The sequence below is a fragment of the Natator depressus genome, chromosome 1 (assembly GCF_965152275.1).
Source record: "Natator depressus isolate rNatDep1 chromosome 1, rNatDep2.hap1, whole genome shotgun sequence".
NCBI lineage: Eukaryota > Metazoa > Chordata > Testudines > Cheloniidae > Natator > Natator depressus.
Genome location: NC_134234.1, coordinates 340,090,870 through 340,109,630, shown reverse-complemented (window position 1 = coordinate 340,109,630; position 18,761 = coordinate 340,090,870). Strand labels below are relative to the sequence as shown.

Here is an 18,761-nt window from a genome sequence, read left to right as displayed (position 1 = left end):
AATACAGTGCTCTAGGTGAAGACATATAATTGATTTACAGCAATCAGTGTAATATTTTCTGTATTATTCTGTTCTGTTACATAGTCATTTTAATGTTTTGCTTGTGTTTTTTGACCACTGCTACACATGCACCTGGCATTTGCCACTGTCGGAAGACCGGATACTGGGCTAGATGGACCTTTCGTCTGACCCAGTATGGCCATTCTTATGTTGTGTTGTGTTCTTATGGAGCAGGACTTCTTATTGAGCTGTCTGCAGCAATGCATAGTCATTTTTTCTTGATGGTTGCTTAGTTTATAATCGAACAATCAACATGAGTAGAGCAGTTATTCCTTCCAATATGCATCATCTTGTGTTTATCAACATTGAATTTTATCAGCGATCAGTCTGCCCCTTCACTGTAACTTTATTAGGTCCCTCTGAAGTTCCTCACAGTTTAATCTGGTCTTGACTAACATACAAATTGTTATCTCCAAATGTTGCCATCTCACGGGGTCCCCTCCTTTAGATTATTGATAAACAACACTGGTTGTAGTATGGAACTTTGTGCACCCACGCTGTAAACTTTTTGTAGTATGGAAAATTGACCATGTTTCTTATAGCTTTTTGTCTTTTAGACAGATTCTGATGCAAGACAGTAATTTTCATCTCATCCCATGAGTATTTAGTTTTCAGACCTTTTGGAAGGGACTGTGTCAAAGGCTTTTTGAAAGTCTGATTGTCAGCTGTTTTACCTTTCACCACTATTTTGTTTCCACAGTCAAAGAATTGTAGTAGATTGGATTTGTCCTTTCATGTTCATCTAGCTGTTTATAAAACTCTCCGTAATTACTGTTTCAACCAACTTATTTGACACTGAACTAAAACTAAGGTAAATTACTTTATTTTAGAAATTACTATCTTAACAGTAATTTCCAGGCTCACGTCAGTTCTTCTTTTAAAAAACATTCCCTGGCCTCCCTAGAATAGCTGATTGCATAAATTTGTTAGCAACTCAGCCACTTCACTCCAAAGTTTCTAAAACTCTTGGATGTTCTCTCATCTGGCGTTGGCATGACTTGTTACTCTTTTAATTTGTCAATTGGTCCAGTGCTACTACTTTTGACACCTCAGTCTCTGTTAGTGCCTCATCTTTATTACCTGAAAAGAGTAAGTCTGGTATATTCCAAACATCCTTCATGGACAAGACTGATGTTAAAAAAAAATTAGTTTCTTTGAAATGTCCTTATTCTCCCCTAACTCAAAAGCAAAGCAAAAGATGAAGAAATTACAAATGCTCATCTCAGGCACGAGAGAGTAACTTGTGTAGCTGAGAAGGAAAAAAATTTTCTTACCACCATCCTTCTCTATCCAGCCTTTAACCCTTTATTAGAAATTAGATTCCAAGGGGGAAGGTGCAACAGCCAGCTCTAATATGGCAACTCCTGTTTGAAGTAAATTATTCTGGTTTCAAATATGTTTAATTATTTTATGAAACAACCAATATATGTACAGTTGGAAAAACAGCATAATCTTTGAGGCTTACACACTTTTAATAAATACAGGGTTGAATAAGTTTTGTGAGGTTTTGAATGTGATTGATGTTGAAGTGTGTTTGATGGAGCTGTTGGGTTATTGCAGCTCATGTTAGTATAATGTCAATGAGAATTATTTTAATGCTTATTTTCACTTATAGTGGATGACACTTCTTGAGCTTCTGTTTACAAAGCAAAACAAATCAAACACTAATTCTTTTCATACAAAATAAGGTCTGGTGAAAGATGCCATCCTATTTGATTTCTGAGGTAAGAGTGAAAGGTGCTAGAGTGACAGCCTTGGCGGCGCCATCTACTCTTTATCCTGTTAACAGCTACAGAACAGACAGTAAAAAGGAAAAGGAGTACTTGTGGCACCTTAGAGGCTAACCAATTTATTTGAGCATAAGCTTTCGTGAGCTACAGCTCACTTCATCGGATGCATACTGTGGAAACTGCAGAAGACATTATATACACAGAGACCATGAAACAATACCTCCTCCCACCCCACTCTCAGCAGGAGAGTGGAGAGGAGGTATTTTGCATGGTCTCTGTGTATATAATGTCTTCTGCAGTTTCCACAGTATGCATCCGATGAAGTGAGCTGTAGCTCACGAAAGCTTATGCTCAAATAAATTGGTTAGTCTCTAAGGTGCCACAAGTACTCCTTTTCTTTTTGCGAATACAGACTAACACGGCTGTTACTCTGAAACAGAACAGACAGTGGCAATAAAGTTTTCCTCATTCTGAGCTGCCATTGTGTTTCAGTGCTGACCTAGGGAGAAGTGCCCCTTCTAGGGGCAGGAGGATGCTTCATTCAGTTGTTGACCGCCCATGCTGTAAAGATAACAATTTTCACGATAACTTTGCTACATGGACAGTTACTGAAAACTGGACTGAGAACACCCAGTTTAATTCAGCATAGGCTGAATGCCCCTCAAATACCTTTATTATCATAACGAGCATCAATTTTGAACTGATTTAAGAAAAACAGAGAAGGGCACCATTTCGTATGTATGACAGTGCAAGAGGTTGGGTAGGGAGTCCTGGGGGGCAGTCAGGGGACAGGGGGTGGTTGGATGGGGCAGAGGTTTGCGGGGGGGAGGGGGTGGTCGGGGAACGGGGGGGTTGGATAGGGCAAGGGAGTCCGGGGGGGCCTGTCAGCAGGCAGGGGTGTGGATAGGGGTTGGGGCAGTCAGGGGACAAGGAGCAGGGGGGGTTAGATGGGGGTGGGGTCCTGGGGGGACGGTTAGGGCAGAGGGTGCTGGGAGGGGGTGGTCAGGGGACAAGGAGCGGATGGGTTGGGGGTTCTGAGGGGGGCAGTCAAGGGGCAGGAAGTGGATGGGGGCGGATAGGGGGCGGGAGCAGGAGCAGGCTGTTTGGGGAGGCACAGCCTTCCCTATCCGGCCCTCCATACAGTTTCGCACCCCAGTGTGGCCCTCGGCCCAAAAAGTTTGCCCACCCCTGTCCTTGGCCATAATTATTAAAAGTGAGATTTGAACTTTTTTGGAAGTCAGTGCAATGAGTGAAAGATGAGTGGTGATCATGATAGCTTGTACCAGCAATTAATCTTTCTCATCCTACATGCGTAAAACCCCCATTGAGTACATCATGAAAGACAAATCTATTTTTGTGGCATTTGAGATCTGTTCTCTTGTAACATTAGCACATTGTGTTCAAGCCACCCCGCCAGCAATTTTTCTGCGAGGTCTTCATACTCCCGGGGCTGCAGAGGACCAGTGCTCTAGCAGCTGCTCTCTTTTGCCCTTTATTACATTAACCTTCCCTTCTAAGTAGGCTGGCCTGCCTAAAGGCCTGTGGATACTTTGTGTGACATTTCCCTTTATTCAGTGGCAAAAAAGCCCTCATCTCTGTACTTAACATTTTGTCTGGCAAAGTTTCTTTAGTCCTGTCAAGTCAATATGACAGACAGTTCTTTATTTTATTTACAAACCCTCTATATCAGTTGTCAGTCTCTCAGCCTTGGAGATCATTTAGCAAAGTCTATCCTTTGTCCACCTATTCCTTCCTTCCTCCTCCCCAGAAAGAGGGAATTACATGGAACAGGCTTAGGGTATGTCCAGTGGTGAGCTGGAGCCGCTTCGCACCGGTTTGCGTGAACCGGTTGTTAAATGTTGAAGCCGGTTTAGAACCAGTTGTTAAAGGGTTGGGCAAACTCCGGCTCGCGGGCCACATGCTGCCCGTGGGACCGTCCTGTCCGTCCTGCCTGAGCTGTCGGCTGGGGAGGCTCCCCTGTGAATTTTTATTTACCCGGCGGCACGCCGAACCTTCGGCGGCACTTCAGTGGCGGGTCCCGGAGCGACTGAAGGACGTGCCGTCGAAAACCCGGAGTGTCTGGAGGAACTGGTTCTTCAGCTTCTGGCAGCTCATTGCTGGGTATGTCTACACTGGCAAGTTTCTGCACTACAAATTATACCACTTTTATTAAAACGCTGGAATTACAGTGCTGTTGCATGTCCACACTATGCTCCTTGTGACACTGGAGCGCATCCACATTAGCAGTGCATTGTGGTAGCTATCCCACTGTGCAGCTGGCCGCAGGGTGCTTTGGGAAGGGTTTGCAATGCCTCATGGGGCAGGCACAGCATCATATGATGCAGGTTTCCCAATCCCATTGTTCCATGGGCATCCTGTTACATTGCTGGCTGTTTTTCAACTGAAGTGTGGTGTGTGTGTGTGTGTGTGTGTGGAGCGGGGAGAGAGACAGAGTGTTTTTGGGGACAGAGTATGTGTCAGCATGGTGTCTTGTAAGTTCAGACAGTGGCAGGAAGCAACCAGTCCTGGGGGAGGGGGAAACCCCGACATCAGCCCCTGTCTCCCTCCCTGGGCTCTCTGCGCACACACACACACACCTGCCTCTGTGTTCAAAAGCACCAGCATTCCACGTTAATGGTTTGCTTTGTGTCCAGGACCAGATCAGCACAGTTTGCTAGGGCTGTCAGAAACGGTGCTTTGAAAGGGGAGGGGCACACCCAGTGCAGCCGAGTTCAAAACCATCAGCAGAGCGGTCACTTGCAGCATTATGGGACAGCTCCGGAGGCCAGTTACATCGCAGAAAGTAATCAAGTGTCTGCACTGGCAATAGAGTGCTGGAGCCTCTCGTCGAGGTGGCTTTTTTGCAGCGCTGCAACTGAGCAGTTTCTGCGCTCAAAGTGGCTTGGCAGTGTGTGCTCGTCTGCAGTTTGAGCACAAAACGTTGCTTAACTGCGCAGAAACTTGCCAGTGTAGACAAGCCCTTAGAAAGCAGTAGATGAAGTATTGGAACTCTTCTAAATTGACGATGGTGCATAGTAAATTCAAAACTCTTATTTTGAAGCAATCTATTCTTCTCCAGCAGAAGAAGACTAACTATGGAGATCTCAGACAAGTTTTCTTCTGAAAACTCTGTAGCTGTTAATGAATTTGGAGCTCAGAGCCAATGGGCAGTGGTGAACAGGGAATTTTTTCCAGAGCTTATTTTGAAATCTGCTTTTAAACATACCCTGCTAAATTAAACTAAATGATCATGTTTTTTCTGCTGCAATGGATAGCAAAATGATAGACAATATACAGCTCAAATACTGCACACAAGTAGTCAGTTAACTAACTAAAGATTATGAATTTGTTCCTGAACCCTCTTTTGTTGTTCTTTACTTTGGCTGTTTGCATGGCTGCCATTCTGTATCTTCGAGATGGCTGCATTTTCAGTGGTGGTTTGTATTGTATTGTGTGTAGCTTGGAAAGAGCGCAATTGTCTCTTGGTAAGTGAGTTTCTGTCAGGACTGGCTCTGGGCACCAGCAAAGCAAGCATATGCTTGGGGCGGCACAATTCCAGGGGCAGCGTTCCAGACGTCCTTTTTTTCTTTTTCTTTCTTTTTTTGCTTGGGCAGTGGTGCTCTCGGAGCTTGGGGCAACAAATTTTATGCTTGGGGTGGCAAAAAACCTAGAGCCGGCCCTGATTTCTTTATACATATAAAACTATTTTTCTTTCTTCTGCTGAAACACTTGTACTTCTGTCACCTGATGTTGCATGAAGGAGACGATGTATTGTGTAGTGGTGGTTGTTTTTTTGCAGCTTCCTTGGCTGTTAGCATTCAAATCCAGACCACGTGACCCCAGCTGCTGCTTTTGAAAATGAAACCTAGCTTAACATTTGAACTTGGTCTGAGCAATGGTGATTCCCATGACTGGTAACATTTAACATCATTTAGGTTTTTAATAGGGGAGACTGTAGGCTACTTTTCGAAGGTGACCTTCTGAGGTTATTTTCTAAACAGCACCTAGGTGAACACTTTGTTTATTAGAGCTACTTTGTAAAGAAGCAATGAACCTTGTATAATTTCTCATTTACAACTAAAGTGCAACATTCAGTTAATTGAATACATGGCTACTGTTAATTATTTTGTTACGGCTAATTGATATTCACTGAGATCGTGTTCTACAGCCCCATAAATACAATATTACTTTGCAAGTTTATATTTGAGCAGTGAATTCTCCTACAGTGGGCATGCTTATGCAGTTTGCTTTGTAAATGTTGCGGTGATTTTAAATTTTGCTTGCTTTGTGTTATTCCATAAATACAAATAGCATTGGTCACTTGGTTGATACTTTTTAACTGAATTATTTACAGGGCTGGCAAAACTACCAGTTTCTTTCACAGTTCAGGAAACGAAATGTTTTTATCGAGACTGCTCATTCCCATAGAGGTGCATTGTTTTTATACTACCACTAATAGAGTAAGAGTACCAGAATTGGCTATTAATGTCATTGTGTACTCTCAGGGAATGATTACACTGCAGTGTAATCAAGCCAGGACTCAGGCACAGGACTGAGCCCAAAACACCCTTCTATCTACACACATCTCTTGGACAGGGCTCAGACCTAGGGTCTTAGGACCCTGTGGGGGTGGAGGATTCAAGCCAGGACCCAGGAGTCAAGCCCTATTTCTTTGTAATGTAGATGTAGTTCCCTCACCCCTGCCGACTTGGGTCCTGGGAGTCCACCAACCGTATCGCGCAGTCCCATGGGACAACTTCCTTTGTCCTCTCTATCCCAAGAATCTCCAGTCAACTCCAGGGAAATGAAGGCAACCCTCCTTGCTGTAGTGGAACAGCTTGGTGAGTCAGCATTTAACCCTTCCGTTCTCTTCAGAAAACCGAGCTGCAAACATATCATCAGAGAGCCTTCTGTGTTTGCTGTGGAGACTGAACTGAAGAAGTCTTTTTGCAGACCATGCTACTTCATGGTCATGGGAGCAAAGTCAAAATCTGGCAAATCTCTTGTGCAAGGTCAGCAAAATAGTGAACTTATTAAGAGTACCAGGAATGATCAAGCATGCCAGCAAATAGCGAAGAAGCTGCCGCGTTGCAAATTTACCAGACCGGTGACCAGTGCAGGGAGCGAATTAAGTGGTCAAGACTGAGTACGGAAAAACCAGGAACCAGAATCGCATATCAGGCAACTTGCCACAATCATGCCCGTTTTATGAGGATTTTGACCGGGTGCTGGGCACTGTGCCAACCAGAGAGCCAGTGGTGGTGCATGATGACCTGGTCAGCTGGGATGGCACTCTGCTGGCCCCAGAATCCAGCATGGGCACTGATGGGAGCCAGCAGCAGGTGCCGACTGAGGACAGTAAAGTCATTCTTTTGCTGTAACCAGTCCCATTGGAGGCTTTGCAGCAGGAGCAGCAGCAGCATATCCTGGGGGTGTATTCATAGGAGCTGTTGATGCCCCCCCCCCTTCAAGGAACAGCCCATTGCAGAGCCTGGAGCAGACACAGAAGGAACAGAGGCTGCCCTGAGCCTGGTAGTTTCTGGCTCCATTCTAATGTTTATTAAAATAGGAATGGGAGAGATATTAGAAGCCCCAGCTAGTGGTGGATTGTATACCATCAGCTGCTTGGCTTTCCTCCCACCCCCATGTGGAGTTCAAAATGGTGATTGGGAAATGCAAACATTAAAATGCAGTAAAATTCACTTGGAAGGCAAAGGCACAGATTTTTGCTCGTGCATTCCTGTTTCTTAAGAATACCCTTACATTGCTGTGCCTGTAAGTACGCTGCTTTGTGACCACTCAACAGTGTAATGAGCTGCCTGGAAACAGTGAACTGTGTGTACGTATGTGGAGGAAGGGGTGCTGTAACAAAAACATTTTGTGCCAAATTCGTCCAGAGCACATTCATAAAGGTACTACTTCCCCTCTTCCATTGGGCCAGAGAAGTCCATAATGTGGGAGCACAAAGCACCTCTGCCTTCTGTTGCCCAGGTGCATCCAGCTCCAGCTGTGGTAACTGCACTTCCTAGCTGAGGGTACCAATTCAGTGGCCCCTCGCTGTTATAGGTCCCTTTAGGGGGAAATGGCTCGTCTCTGGCTTCACAAAGGTTGTGAAGAGCACAGCAAACCGCAATATCTGCAACAGGATTTCAAGCTGTCAAAAGCACATTCAACAACATTTTATACCTGCTGAGTGTAATTAAACCATCTTTTACCAGGGCTTCTGAAATTAGGGGATGGTTTTACAAGCCAAGGCAAAAAGTGGTATGTGGCATCCCCCAGAATAACGGTGAGGACAGCAACTCCATTTATGATAGTGTCATTTGGTGGGAATAGTGTCCCAGCCTGTCCATGAATATAGACTCCTGATCAGTGAAAAACCCTGTCATCATGAACTTTTCCAGTGCAACCCATTTTGACATTAATAAATTGCTCTCTATGGTCCATGAGGGCTTGCATAACAGTAAGTACCATTTGTGGTTTATGTAATCATGTGCTCCTTGAGGAGGGCAAAATAGGCACACAGCCCCATCAGTGGCCCCAGTGCAGACTGGAAACCCCATTCTCTCAAAGTTAGCAATTACTTCAGTAATATCTTTTATGCCCGCCATCTTGGGGTAAACCACATGCCTGATTGCCTCAGAAACCTCCGCCACCACTTTACCCACAGTCGACTTTCCAACACAAAAGTGACTGGCAACAGACCAATAGCAGTCTGGGGTAGCCAACTTCCAGATGGCTATAGCAACTTACTTTTTCACCCGGATAGCTGCCTTTATGCGTGGGTCTTTATGCTGGAGGGTCAGAGCAAGCTGCTCACAAAGCTCCAGAAATGTAATGTTTGTCATGCAAAAGTTCTGGACCCATTGCTGCTTCATCCCAGGTCTGGAAGGACTTACAGTCTGTGCTTGATGTTCCAGAAGTGCTGGTCTATACAGGGGGCATCAGCAGTTGTAGCGAGTATCATGAGGAACATCAGCCAGTTTGTCACCGTCCTCTTCCTTCTCTCTCTGCTCCATCATAAGCTCTGTCAGGTGCCTTTGGTGGGTCAGAAAATGCCACCAGAATACCCACCAGTGTCTGGCGGAAGCTCTGCCCGTTTCCTGATGCAGGAATGAAAGCGCAAGTAAGAAAGGTTCTCCAAAAGGTGCTACCTCCATGTTGTCAGCTCCATGTTGTCAGTGCACAGACGAAAATAACTGCTCAGCAGGATGTGTTAGTGGCTGTAATAGGAAGAGAGCCTAAGACATAAGCCCTTTTATCAGAGGCCTGGTATGAGGCCTAAACTAAAGTAATGGTCAAACTTGCTAATATAAAGCAAAGTAAAGTTATGAGCAAGAGGCAAGCCCTGCTTACAAAATTTGGCAAAAACAGGGCTAATATTGCAGAAACACACATTCCTAAATAGTGCTAGGCATAAAAATATATACACAAACATGTTCCAAAAAGGTGGTACCAAAACACCTCAATACCAGCACATTCCCCAAAGATAACAAAAACACACTGACCCATTCTAAAGATAAGGTCAGGATGACAGCATAATGAATGAAAATGTTTTAATCAAACCATTAGGTACAAGGTGGTGGTGGTGGTGGGGAGGGGTTAGCCATGTCAAAGAGTGGCATCTAACTACATGAAAGGGGTAATACGTAATTTGTTTGTATTGATGCATAAAAATGTATCTCAGAGAAAGCGTCTTTGCCCAGCCAAGCGGGCAGTGGAAAGTCCCGCTACTGACTAAGCTGCGTCCATTGTCACAGGCATACATGTGTTAGTGTACCTGTAACCATTGAGCCACAGCATTAGCACCGTGCTTCGTCAGCAATAAACTTGGCTGGGCGCCTTTGCTACTAAACCAAGTCTGGTGATCTTATTGGGCAGTTTAATCAGAGCTTGCTGTATGGGCTATCTGGCCAAAATCAGTGTGGCACGCACAAAGAACACGCACGCAGCCGAACATCTGATGACAGCGGACTGTTCAAACGTCAGTGTCTTAGGTGTGGTGGAAATCCTACATTTATGGTCCTGGCTCTTTCTCAATTTGGAGAAGAACTCAACTAGCAGCCAGATAAAAACATTCCCAATATATATATATTTTAATGATATCTGGTCATTTCTGTTTTTTGAGTCCTGATAAATTGGCAAATTTCAAGCAAACGAAATTTGATTTCTGCTTTAGTAGCAGCACATACGGTTTCTCTGATACGATATATACGTATGCCTGATCATGTTCTATAGCAGCTTGACTGGGACTGTCGTAAAACTAATTGCATCCAGAACGACAAGTGTAATGCTGTTTTACTACAGTTAGCATAGATGACAGGCACTAAGATAGTGGGCTGCAGTGCTGAGATCTCAGTACAAAGGGAACAGCTATTGTAGTTGTAACGTGCACGTGAAATTCCTAACTAAAAACTGACATTCTCTGTGCAGGTTAGTAGGTTCTAAGCCTACCAAAGAAAAGAAGAATTTTAGTTCTACAAGTAGTTGCATCCAAGGTTGCTCTGTAAATGTGAATGTGTAATGGTTCCTTGATTTTTACATATTCCATAGTTTCTGTGACCTATTAAATATTCACTTTCTTTAATTTCTGCCATTGACTTGTGTAGTAGGATAGTGCTGCATACTCTGAGTATCTTAAATGATCCCGCAGGCAGGTGCAAAAAGCAGAACTCCTTGACAAGAGTTTCTTATGGGTGAAGCACATTACTTCCAAATACACCTTTTCCTTTTCAAAGCAAATTTTCAAAATAGTGTTGAAAGTTGCCATTTTTTCAGGTTTGAGCAGAAACCCTGTTTTAAGCACCATTTACTAGAAATATGACCATTTCCTGGCCATCGTTGACAGAACTTTTGACTCTTTATCTTGATCCATCTTTACCTTATCTGCAGTCCTTTCTTCATAGATAGTTTCAAATACAGATAAAAATCTATCTTGAAACACTCACAATCCTACACTTTTGTAATAAGTGGTCTGCTTCTAACACAATTACAAATCATGTTAAATTATGATTTTAACTATTTAAAGGTCTGTCTATAACATTGTTTTGGCTAGCGCTGTCCATGTCCTTGTGAATTATTGGATGGGAAAACCATGCTGGCAATAACATGGATGGAAAGTAAAATGGTGCTTAACATGGTTATAGCTAGCATGATACACATTTTTATGGATATGTTCTTAACTTCTCTCTATACTTTAGAGACTGCCAAGTTGAGAAAGAGGAACTAGGCTACAAAATGGTAGTCTCCCAGCGTGAATAAAACATTCTTTGCTCTTGGGTTGTACGTGATATGAAACCATGTTGCAGCCTGGCAAAGTCCAAAGCTGTTGCACAAATTAGGGACAGTTATAACATTGCTTAGTTTTGTGCACAGACAGGACATAACCATGTTAACTGTGTTAGGACTTGTCTATACAAACACTTAGTTCACAGAAAGCTGGATTGTCAATCTACCGTGCAAAAGCCTGCCATGCATTAAATGTCTGTGTCAAGGTTCCTCCCCCACTCTGAACTCTAGGGTACAGATGTGGGGACCTGCATGAAAAACCTCCTAAGCTTATCTTTACCAGCTTAGGTCAAAACTTCCCCAAGGTACAAAATATTCCACCCTTTTGTCCTTGGATTGGCCGCTACCACCACCAAACAAATACTGGTTACTGGGGAAGAGCTGTTTGGACACGTCTTTCCCCCCAAAATACTTCCCAAAAACCTTGCACCCTACTTCCTGGACAAGGTTTGGTAAAAAGCCTCACCAATTTGCCTAGGTGACTACAGACCCAGACCCTTGGATCTTAAGAACAATGAACAATCCTCCCAACACTTGCACCCTCCCTTTCCTGGGAAATGTTGGATAAAAAGCCTCACCAATTTGCATAGGTGACCACAGACCCAAACCCCTGGATCTGAGAACAATGAAAAAGCATTCAGTTTTCTTACAAGAAGACTTTTAATAAAAATAGAATTAGAAATAAGAAATCCCCCCTGTAAAATCAGGATGGTAAATACCTTACAGGGTAATTTAGATTCAAAACATAGAGAACCCCTCTAGGCAAAAACCTTAAATTACAAAAAAGATACACAGACAGAAATAGTTATTCTATTCAGCACAATTCTTTTCTCAGCCATTTAAAGAAATCATAATCTAACACATACCTAGCTAGATTACTTACTAAAAGTTCTAAGGCTTCATTCCTGGTCTATCCCCGGCAAAGACAAAATGTAGACAGACACACAAACCCTTTGTTTCTCTCCCTCCTCCCAGCTTTTGAAAGTATCTTGTCTCCTCATTGGTCATTTTGGTCAGGTGCCAGCGAGGTTACCTTTAGCTTCTTAACCCTTTACAGTGAGAGGAGATTTCCTCTGGCCAGGAGGGATTTTAAAGGGGTTTACCCTTCCCTTTCTATTTATGACAGTCTGTATGAACTCTACTGCTGTGCACTACGAGTTCCCTCGTGCCCTTTGATCTTCTCCCATTTAAAAATGGGGTAGATCAAAGCACACTTGGGAACTTTTAGTGTACGGCAGCAGGGTACGCATAGACATTTCACGCATGGCAGGCTAGTGCAAGGTAGATTCGCCTCCTCGCTTGCTGAAAACTAAGTGTTTGTATAGACAAGTCCTTGGGTCTTATCAAGTTTTAACCATGTCCCACAGTTTTTAGTTTGGAACAGGTAGGGTTTAAGACTGCTTTTTCAAGTTTAATGGTCTTCTGTATATTTCTCATTCTACCACTTCCTGTTTTCATTTCTGGGAAGCATCTCTTCATTTGCTACTATTGGTTTCTTTCAGTGAAGAACAGGGAATTGGTTTTAATTGAGCGGTTGAACTAGTTGAGGAGAATGAGTTTGTGATTAGGTGCTTTGTGGTCTCCCCAGTCATTACTATTTATATTTGACTTTTTTGTGTTTTACTCTTAAATTTCCTAAAGTTGTGAATCTTTGGAAATGTGGAAGGTGAATTGCATTATGACATTTTTTACACTCTGTTGACTTTTCAAAGACCGTTTCATTGGGTGACTTCGTCTCATCAGTAGGATCAGGTGATGTATTTATAGTATTGAATTCTAAGACCTAAAGCTTATTAAATTACTGTGAGCATTTGGAATAGTCATAATGGAATATTCATTACATTTTCTTTATTACTCTGCTACTTAACCATACTTGGGTATTCCTTTTGTTCGTTAGTTTTCAAGTATTTCAGGGATCATGGTAGGTATTGTCACACATGGAATGAAGTTGCACAGGACAGCTAAGATGATAATGCATTTGGAATCTGAGAGGTGAGATGATTTTTATAGAGAGAGGAGCTGGTAAAGTTTTTGTAGCTAGTGCCTGTTATGCTGATGCTGTAATTTCTTAATTGCCCCCTCACGGAAAGGTTCTTGTGTGATGATATTCCCACATTGTAGTATTGAAATGTAAATATATTTTGGTGATCTTGATAGGCACTTGATTTAAAAAAAAAACAAACAAATATTTCAATTTTTGATGATTCTGGCATTTTCAGAATCTTTTATTTCTTGGAAGCATATTTCAGATGTAATGAACATTGTATTTTAGTAATACAGTGGATTCCTTCACACCATAATAGTATAATGACATGTAAGTGTTTCCAATTTACCATCTTGATTCCTAGACCATACATGCAGCCCTACAAAATTGTCATAAAAATTTACCAGCTCAGGCACAAATGTAATAGCTTGCCCTTTACTATGATGATTGTAGTGGAAAATAAAATGAGTCGTCCTGGGTGAGCAGATTTTTTGCGAGGCTGCATAAATGTGATTAATATGATTTTTCCTATAGCTTTCTGATGTGCCTTGGATTTCTGACACGTTACCCACACACTGGTCTCTTTTGTATTCTTTATGTCCTCCATTCATGCACTGAATTCATGACTTTATTTGTTTTTAACTTTACATGCTTCAGGAGATAGAAATAAAGGTAAGTAGAAAAACGGAACAAAACGAGGGATGCAGAGTACATATTTTATACATTGAAAGACTATTTGCCTAAAAACATGGTACATGCTGAATACCAAAAAAGAATTCCCTGGGCTTGACGAGCAGAATAAGTCCTGTGTCCACAAAAAAAGTACAATATAGAGAGTGGAGTTTGTAAGTTTCCTAGCGTGGCTCTGGCAATGTGATTTAAAGATGCTGCCTCGAGGAGAGAGAAGGTAACTCAATTTCCAGTCTCCTTGGCATTCCAGCTGATGCTACCATCATGGGTGTTAGTTGTGGTGGGTTCTGTGATGTTGGTGCTTGGCTGAAAGGCACTCAGTAGAGATCAATAACTCATTTTAGGTAAAAAGAAAAGGAGTACTTGTGGCACCTTAGAGACTAACCAATTTATTTGAGCATAAGCTTTCGTGAGCTACAGCTCACTTCATCCGATGATCTTGATCTTGATGATCACTTTAGATAAGCTATTACCAGCAGGAGAGTGGGGTGGGAGGAGGTATTGTTTCATGGTGTCTGTGTATATAATAATGTATTCTGCAATTTCCACAGTATGCATCCGATGAAGTGAGCTGTAGCTCACGAAAGCTCATGCTCAAATAAATTGGTTAGTCTCTAAGGTGCCACAAGTACTCCTTTTCTCATTACCTTATTGGTACTCATTCACTACCCATAGTTACAAATCATTAAAATATAGCTAACAATTCATTTTATATATCAGTGTTGTAAGTCATTATATGTTGTTCAGTTCAAGCCTACCCTATTAGAAAGTGTGTGTGTGGTGGGGATGGGAATTGTACAAAACATGATTCTTTAATGGCAATATTTCTTACTACTTTAAACACAGGTTTTCGTTCAAAGTCTAGTTTTGTTTGTGAATCATTAGAAGTTTTCCTATGAATGTATTTTGAGGGTGTCTCAACTTTAGGGCCTTGATGTTTAGTTGTTTTTAATGGTACCCTAACAGGACAATGGAGCAATAGGCACACTGTGCTTTAAGGTCTGATCCAATGAAGCATTTAAGCATCTGAGTGGTCTCATTGAAGTCAATGGGAATAATAAAGAGCTTAAAGTTAAGCAAATGCTTAAGTGCTATATTGGATCGGGGCCCAATGCAGAACTGATAATTTAAAGACATTTTTAAAATCACATGCAAATGTGTGTGTTGGTGTGCGGTCCATGGCCATGTACACACCAAAATCTCCATTTTATTTTTGGACTTTTAATATGCTAACATTCTGAGTACACATGGCTTTTGTCTGGAATTAATGGAAAGTTTTCTTAAATGCAATAGTTGTCCATGAAGATAACCTTCCAGTAAAGAGTTAATTTCAGAGTGGTATGCTTTGTGCGCCTTTGTGACATTTCCAAATACAGCTGTTGAGCAAATAATAATAATGATACAGTAGACAATTACATTTACATTTTCAATGCAGCAATCCTCTTCTTATTAATACTGAATACTGTTTTGGCAAAAACTATTAGGCTCCAGTCTTCAAATGCAGTATACTACTTACTGATACAATTTATACTAGACTTTTTGCTCTGCAAGCGCTGCTTTTTCTTGATCCAGTTTTATCTTTACATTTCTTTTTTTAGGCCAAGCAGCTGGAAGAGAAAGACAGAGAACTGAAGAAGCACGATGCATACTACAAAGAGCAGCTAGCTCGACTGGAAGAGAGGGTGAGACCATTTTTCTTGTTTAATTAAGAGTTTTGTTAATTTCTGTGACCAACTTTGTGGTTTCTGTTTAAGCTTAAAGATCAACAGAAAGAATTTCATAAGCCAGAATTAAAATGATGGAATTAATTGGTTTTTGTCTTTCTGTTTGAGAAGGACAAGTGAAGACTGAAGATAGAGGTTGTTATTTTGAGAATCATTTTTTGATTCCTTGGTGACTAATATTGTCATTAATATAATTGTCATATTGGGGGGGGAGGGATAACTCAGTGGTTTGAGCATTGGCCTGCTAAACCCAGGGTTGTGAGTTCAATCCTTGAGGGGGCCATTTAGAGATCTGGGGCTAAAATTGGAGATTGGTCCTGCTTTGAGCAGGGGGTTGGACTAGATGACCTCTTGAGGTCCCTTACAACCCTGATATTCTATGATTAAGATGAGTTTTCATTTCTCACAATATTTACTCACACACTGTTTTTATCTTCACAAGAGGTTACTTTTCCAGCAATAAAGGGCATACAGGATGAAGAGCCAGTGTAGGTGAACTGGTTTTGTTTCATTGGACATTGCCCAACATTCTCAAGATTATGAGTGAAATTACAACTTTCAAACGTAATTATCTTCCCCTTCCCCTCCTCCTCCAAATAAATAAAAATAAATTAAAAAAAAAAAAACCCACAATCACATCTTTGGTTAGGCAGAGATCATTGCTCTTAGCCAAACCACCAAGACATGCAGGGAAAGATTCACCTTTAGTGTTAGAGTAATTTGACATGTTTAGAAGGCACTAGCAAATTTACCTCAAAAGAATTTGAAACTACACTGCAAACTGTTGGAACAATCCAGATGGCTTAACGATAGTGGAAGTGTAATGAAATGCATTCTTTTCAATGGAGTAAATATTTCAAAAAGATGTATTGCTATTAATGTTTGCATCTTACATAATGAAATTTTGTAACAGATCACGCTTCTCACCTTTTTGACATCATTTAAGGCATGTCCCAAAATTTGGGACAACTTTCAACTTGCATAGCTTTGCATTTTTCATCCAAGAAACTACATGGATTAAAGGCCCTCTGGATAATCAGCTGAGCATGAGCTTTCTAGTGTGACGCTGTAGCCAAAAGGCTAGTGTAATCCTTGGATGCATAAACAGGAATATCGAATATGAGTGGAAGAGGTGGTGTTACCTCTATATTCAGCACAGTGTGACCACTGCTGGAATACTGTATCCAGTTCTGGTGTCCACAATTCAATAAAAATATTGATAAATGGGAGAGGATTCAGATAAGAGCCATGAGAATGATTAAAGGATTGGAAAACATGCCTTATATAGTGATAGACTCAAGGAAGGTTAAGGGATGACTAGATTACAGTCTATAGGTATGTATATAGGGAATAAATATTTGATAATGGGCTCTTCAGTCTAGCAAACACAGGGTATAACAACATGAATTGCCTGAAGTTGAAGCAGGAGAAATTGAAACTGGAAACAAGATGTAAATTTTTAACAGTGAGTATAATTAACCATTGAAACAACTTGGGGTTTTGGCATTTTTTGAGTCCAGATTGGCTCTTTTTCTAAAAGATATTCTAGGTCAAACAGGAATTATTTGGGGTAAGTCCTAGGGCCTGCTTTATACAAAAGGTCAGACTTGATTACAGTGATTCCTTCTGGCTTTATAATCTAGGAATAATATGCCAGCCTTAACTTTGGATACCTTGAGTTTTCTTGGTTTTGATAAGTCTTAATATGGTTAAGATATTACTGTAATTTATAATTATTCACATATACAGATGTGTCATTCAGGCGACTAAAAACTTTGTAATGGATTAGAGAGGACAGCATGTTGCACAAATTGTCAGTGTATATAATTGGCTACAATGAGCGTTTTAGTTAGTGGATAGATGGGATGTAGTGTTTTTATGGTTTGAGCTACTTTTTGCAAACAAGACAGATGAAGTTCTTATTATTTTGGCAATGAAATATATTTTGAAATGACCAGATACCAATTTATTTTAAATTGCCACTAAGATGACACAATAGCTGGACCATTGAGACATGGAGTCTCAATGCATTCTCAGCTGAGACTCCTCAGCTGTTGAACTCCTTCTTTCTGGTGCTCTACCAAAACTAGAATCTTGTAGATTGTGGCGCATGTTGCAAGGCTTACTTTTTTGGCCAAGCATTTGCTTGACCTTACGGAGGAATACTAGGGAAGCTTTTTTGTCAGTTTGGTTTGGGCTTGTTGGTAGCAGGATGTCTCTTATAGCTCTGTGTAATAGTTGGGGGTTTCCAGGAGGCATGACAAAGGATAATCAATAAACAGTCATTTTATATTTTTAGTTACATCATATACATACAGTAAAATGCATTTTATCCTTCAGTGACTTTTTGTTTATTCAGAGCAGATACAGAGGTAAAGTGGCAGAGGAGACTTGAGAAAAGGGGCCAGAGTAGAATAGCTCAGTGGAATTGAGATCTAGGATACCTGTGTTGAATGTGTACTGTTGCATATATAACTGAGATAACAAACAGTACTGATTTTAGTGCCAGCTTTTTGTGCAATGCTGAAGATTTGTAATGAACGACTCCTTCCCATGTGTCAAGGGACACAGGATCTCTGCTGCATCTTCCCTCTGCTGAGGGAACTGGGGTTATTTAGTCTGCAGAAGACAAGAGTGAGGGGGGATCTGATAGCAGCCTTCAATTACCTGAAGGAGGGGGTTCCAAAAAGGATGGAGCTAGGCCAGGGGTTGGCAACGTGCGGCACGAGTGCTGATTTTTACTGGCATGCTCCTGCCAGCTGGGGTCCTGGCCGCTGCCGGCCTGGGTGAATGGAACCCCAGGCCAGTAGCGGGCTGAGCGGGGCCGGCGGCTGGGACCCTGGCTGGCAGGAGCCGGCAGACGGAACCCCAGACCAGCGGCGGGCTGAGCAGCTCAGCCTGCTGCCAGTCTGGGGTTCTGTCCACCGGTGTAGAGTATTAAATTTCTCCCTGTAGGAATGTGCTAATTGCGGCGCACCAGGACTGGCAGCCGTAAGTAGTATACCGTAAGTAGCACATTCCTATGGGGAGAAATTTAATACTCTACACTGGGGTAGGGAAGGCTGTGCCTCCCCAAACAGCCAGCCCACTTCCCCCCTCATAACCCCCGATCCATCCAACCTCCCCCGACCCCTCACTCCTAGTCCCCCCCCCCCCGGGGACCCCCTGCCCCTTGACTGCCCCCCTCAGAACTCCCGCACCCATCCAACTCCCCCTGTTCCTTGTCTCCTGACCACCCCCCTGCCGGGACCCCCCACCCCTAACCACCCCCTGGGACCCCACCCC

The 18,761-nt window shown here is 42.2% G+C and overlaps 1 protein-coding gene across 4 annotated transcripts in view; it reads left to right on the top strand.

The window, feature by feature from the left end:
• The window catches only part of CHCHD3 (coiled-coil-helix-coiled-coil-helix domain containing 3), a 243,659-nt gene that overhangs the window by 142,600 nt on the left and 82,298 nt on the right, over positions 1 to 18,761 (top strand). For 2 of the 4 annotated variants that reach the window (XM_074942703.1, XM_074942702.1), the window contains exons 5-6: positions 13,720 to 13,734; positions 15,351 to 15,434. In XM_074942703.1, the coding sequence (XP_074798804.1) occupies positions 13,720 to 13,734; positions 15,351 to 15,434 (99 nt within the window). The remainder of the gene's footprint in view (positions 1 to 13,719; positions 13,735 to 15,350; positions 15,435 to 18,761) is intronic. The other 2 variants (XM_074942706.1, XM_074942704.1) reach the window with 1 other exon arrangement.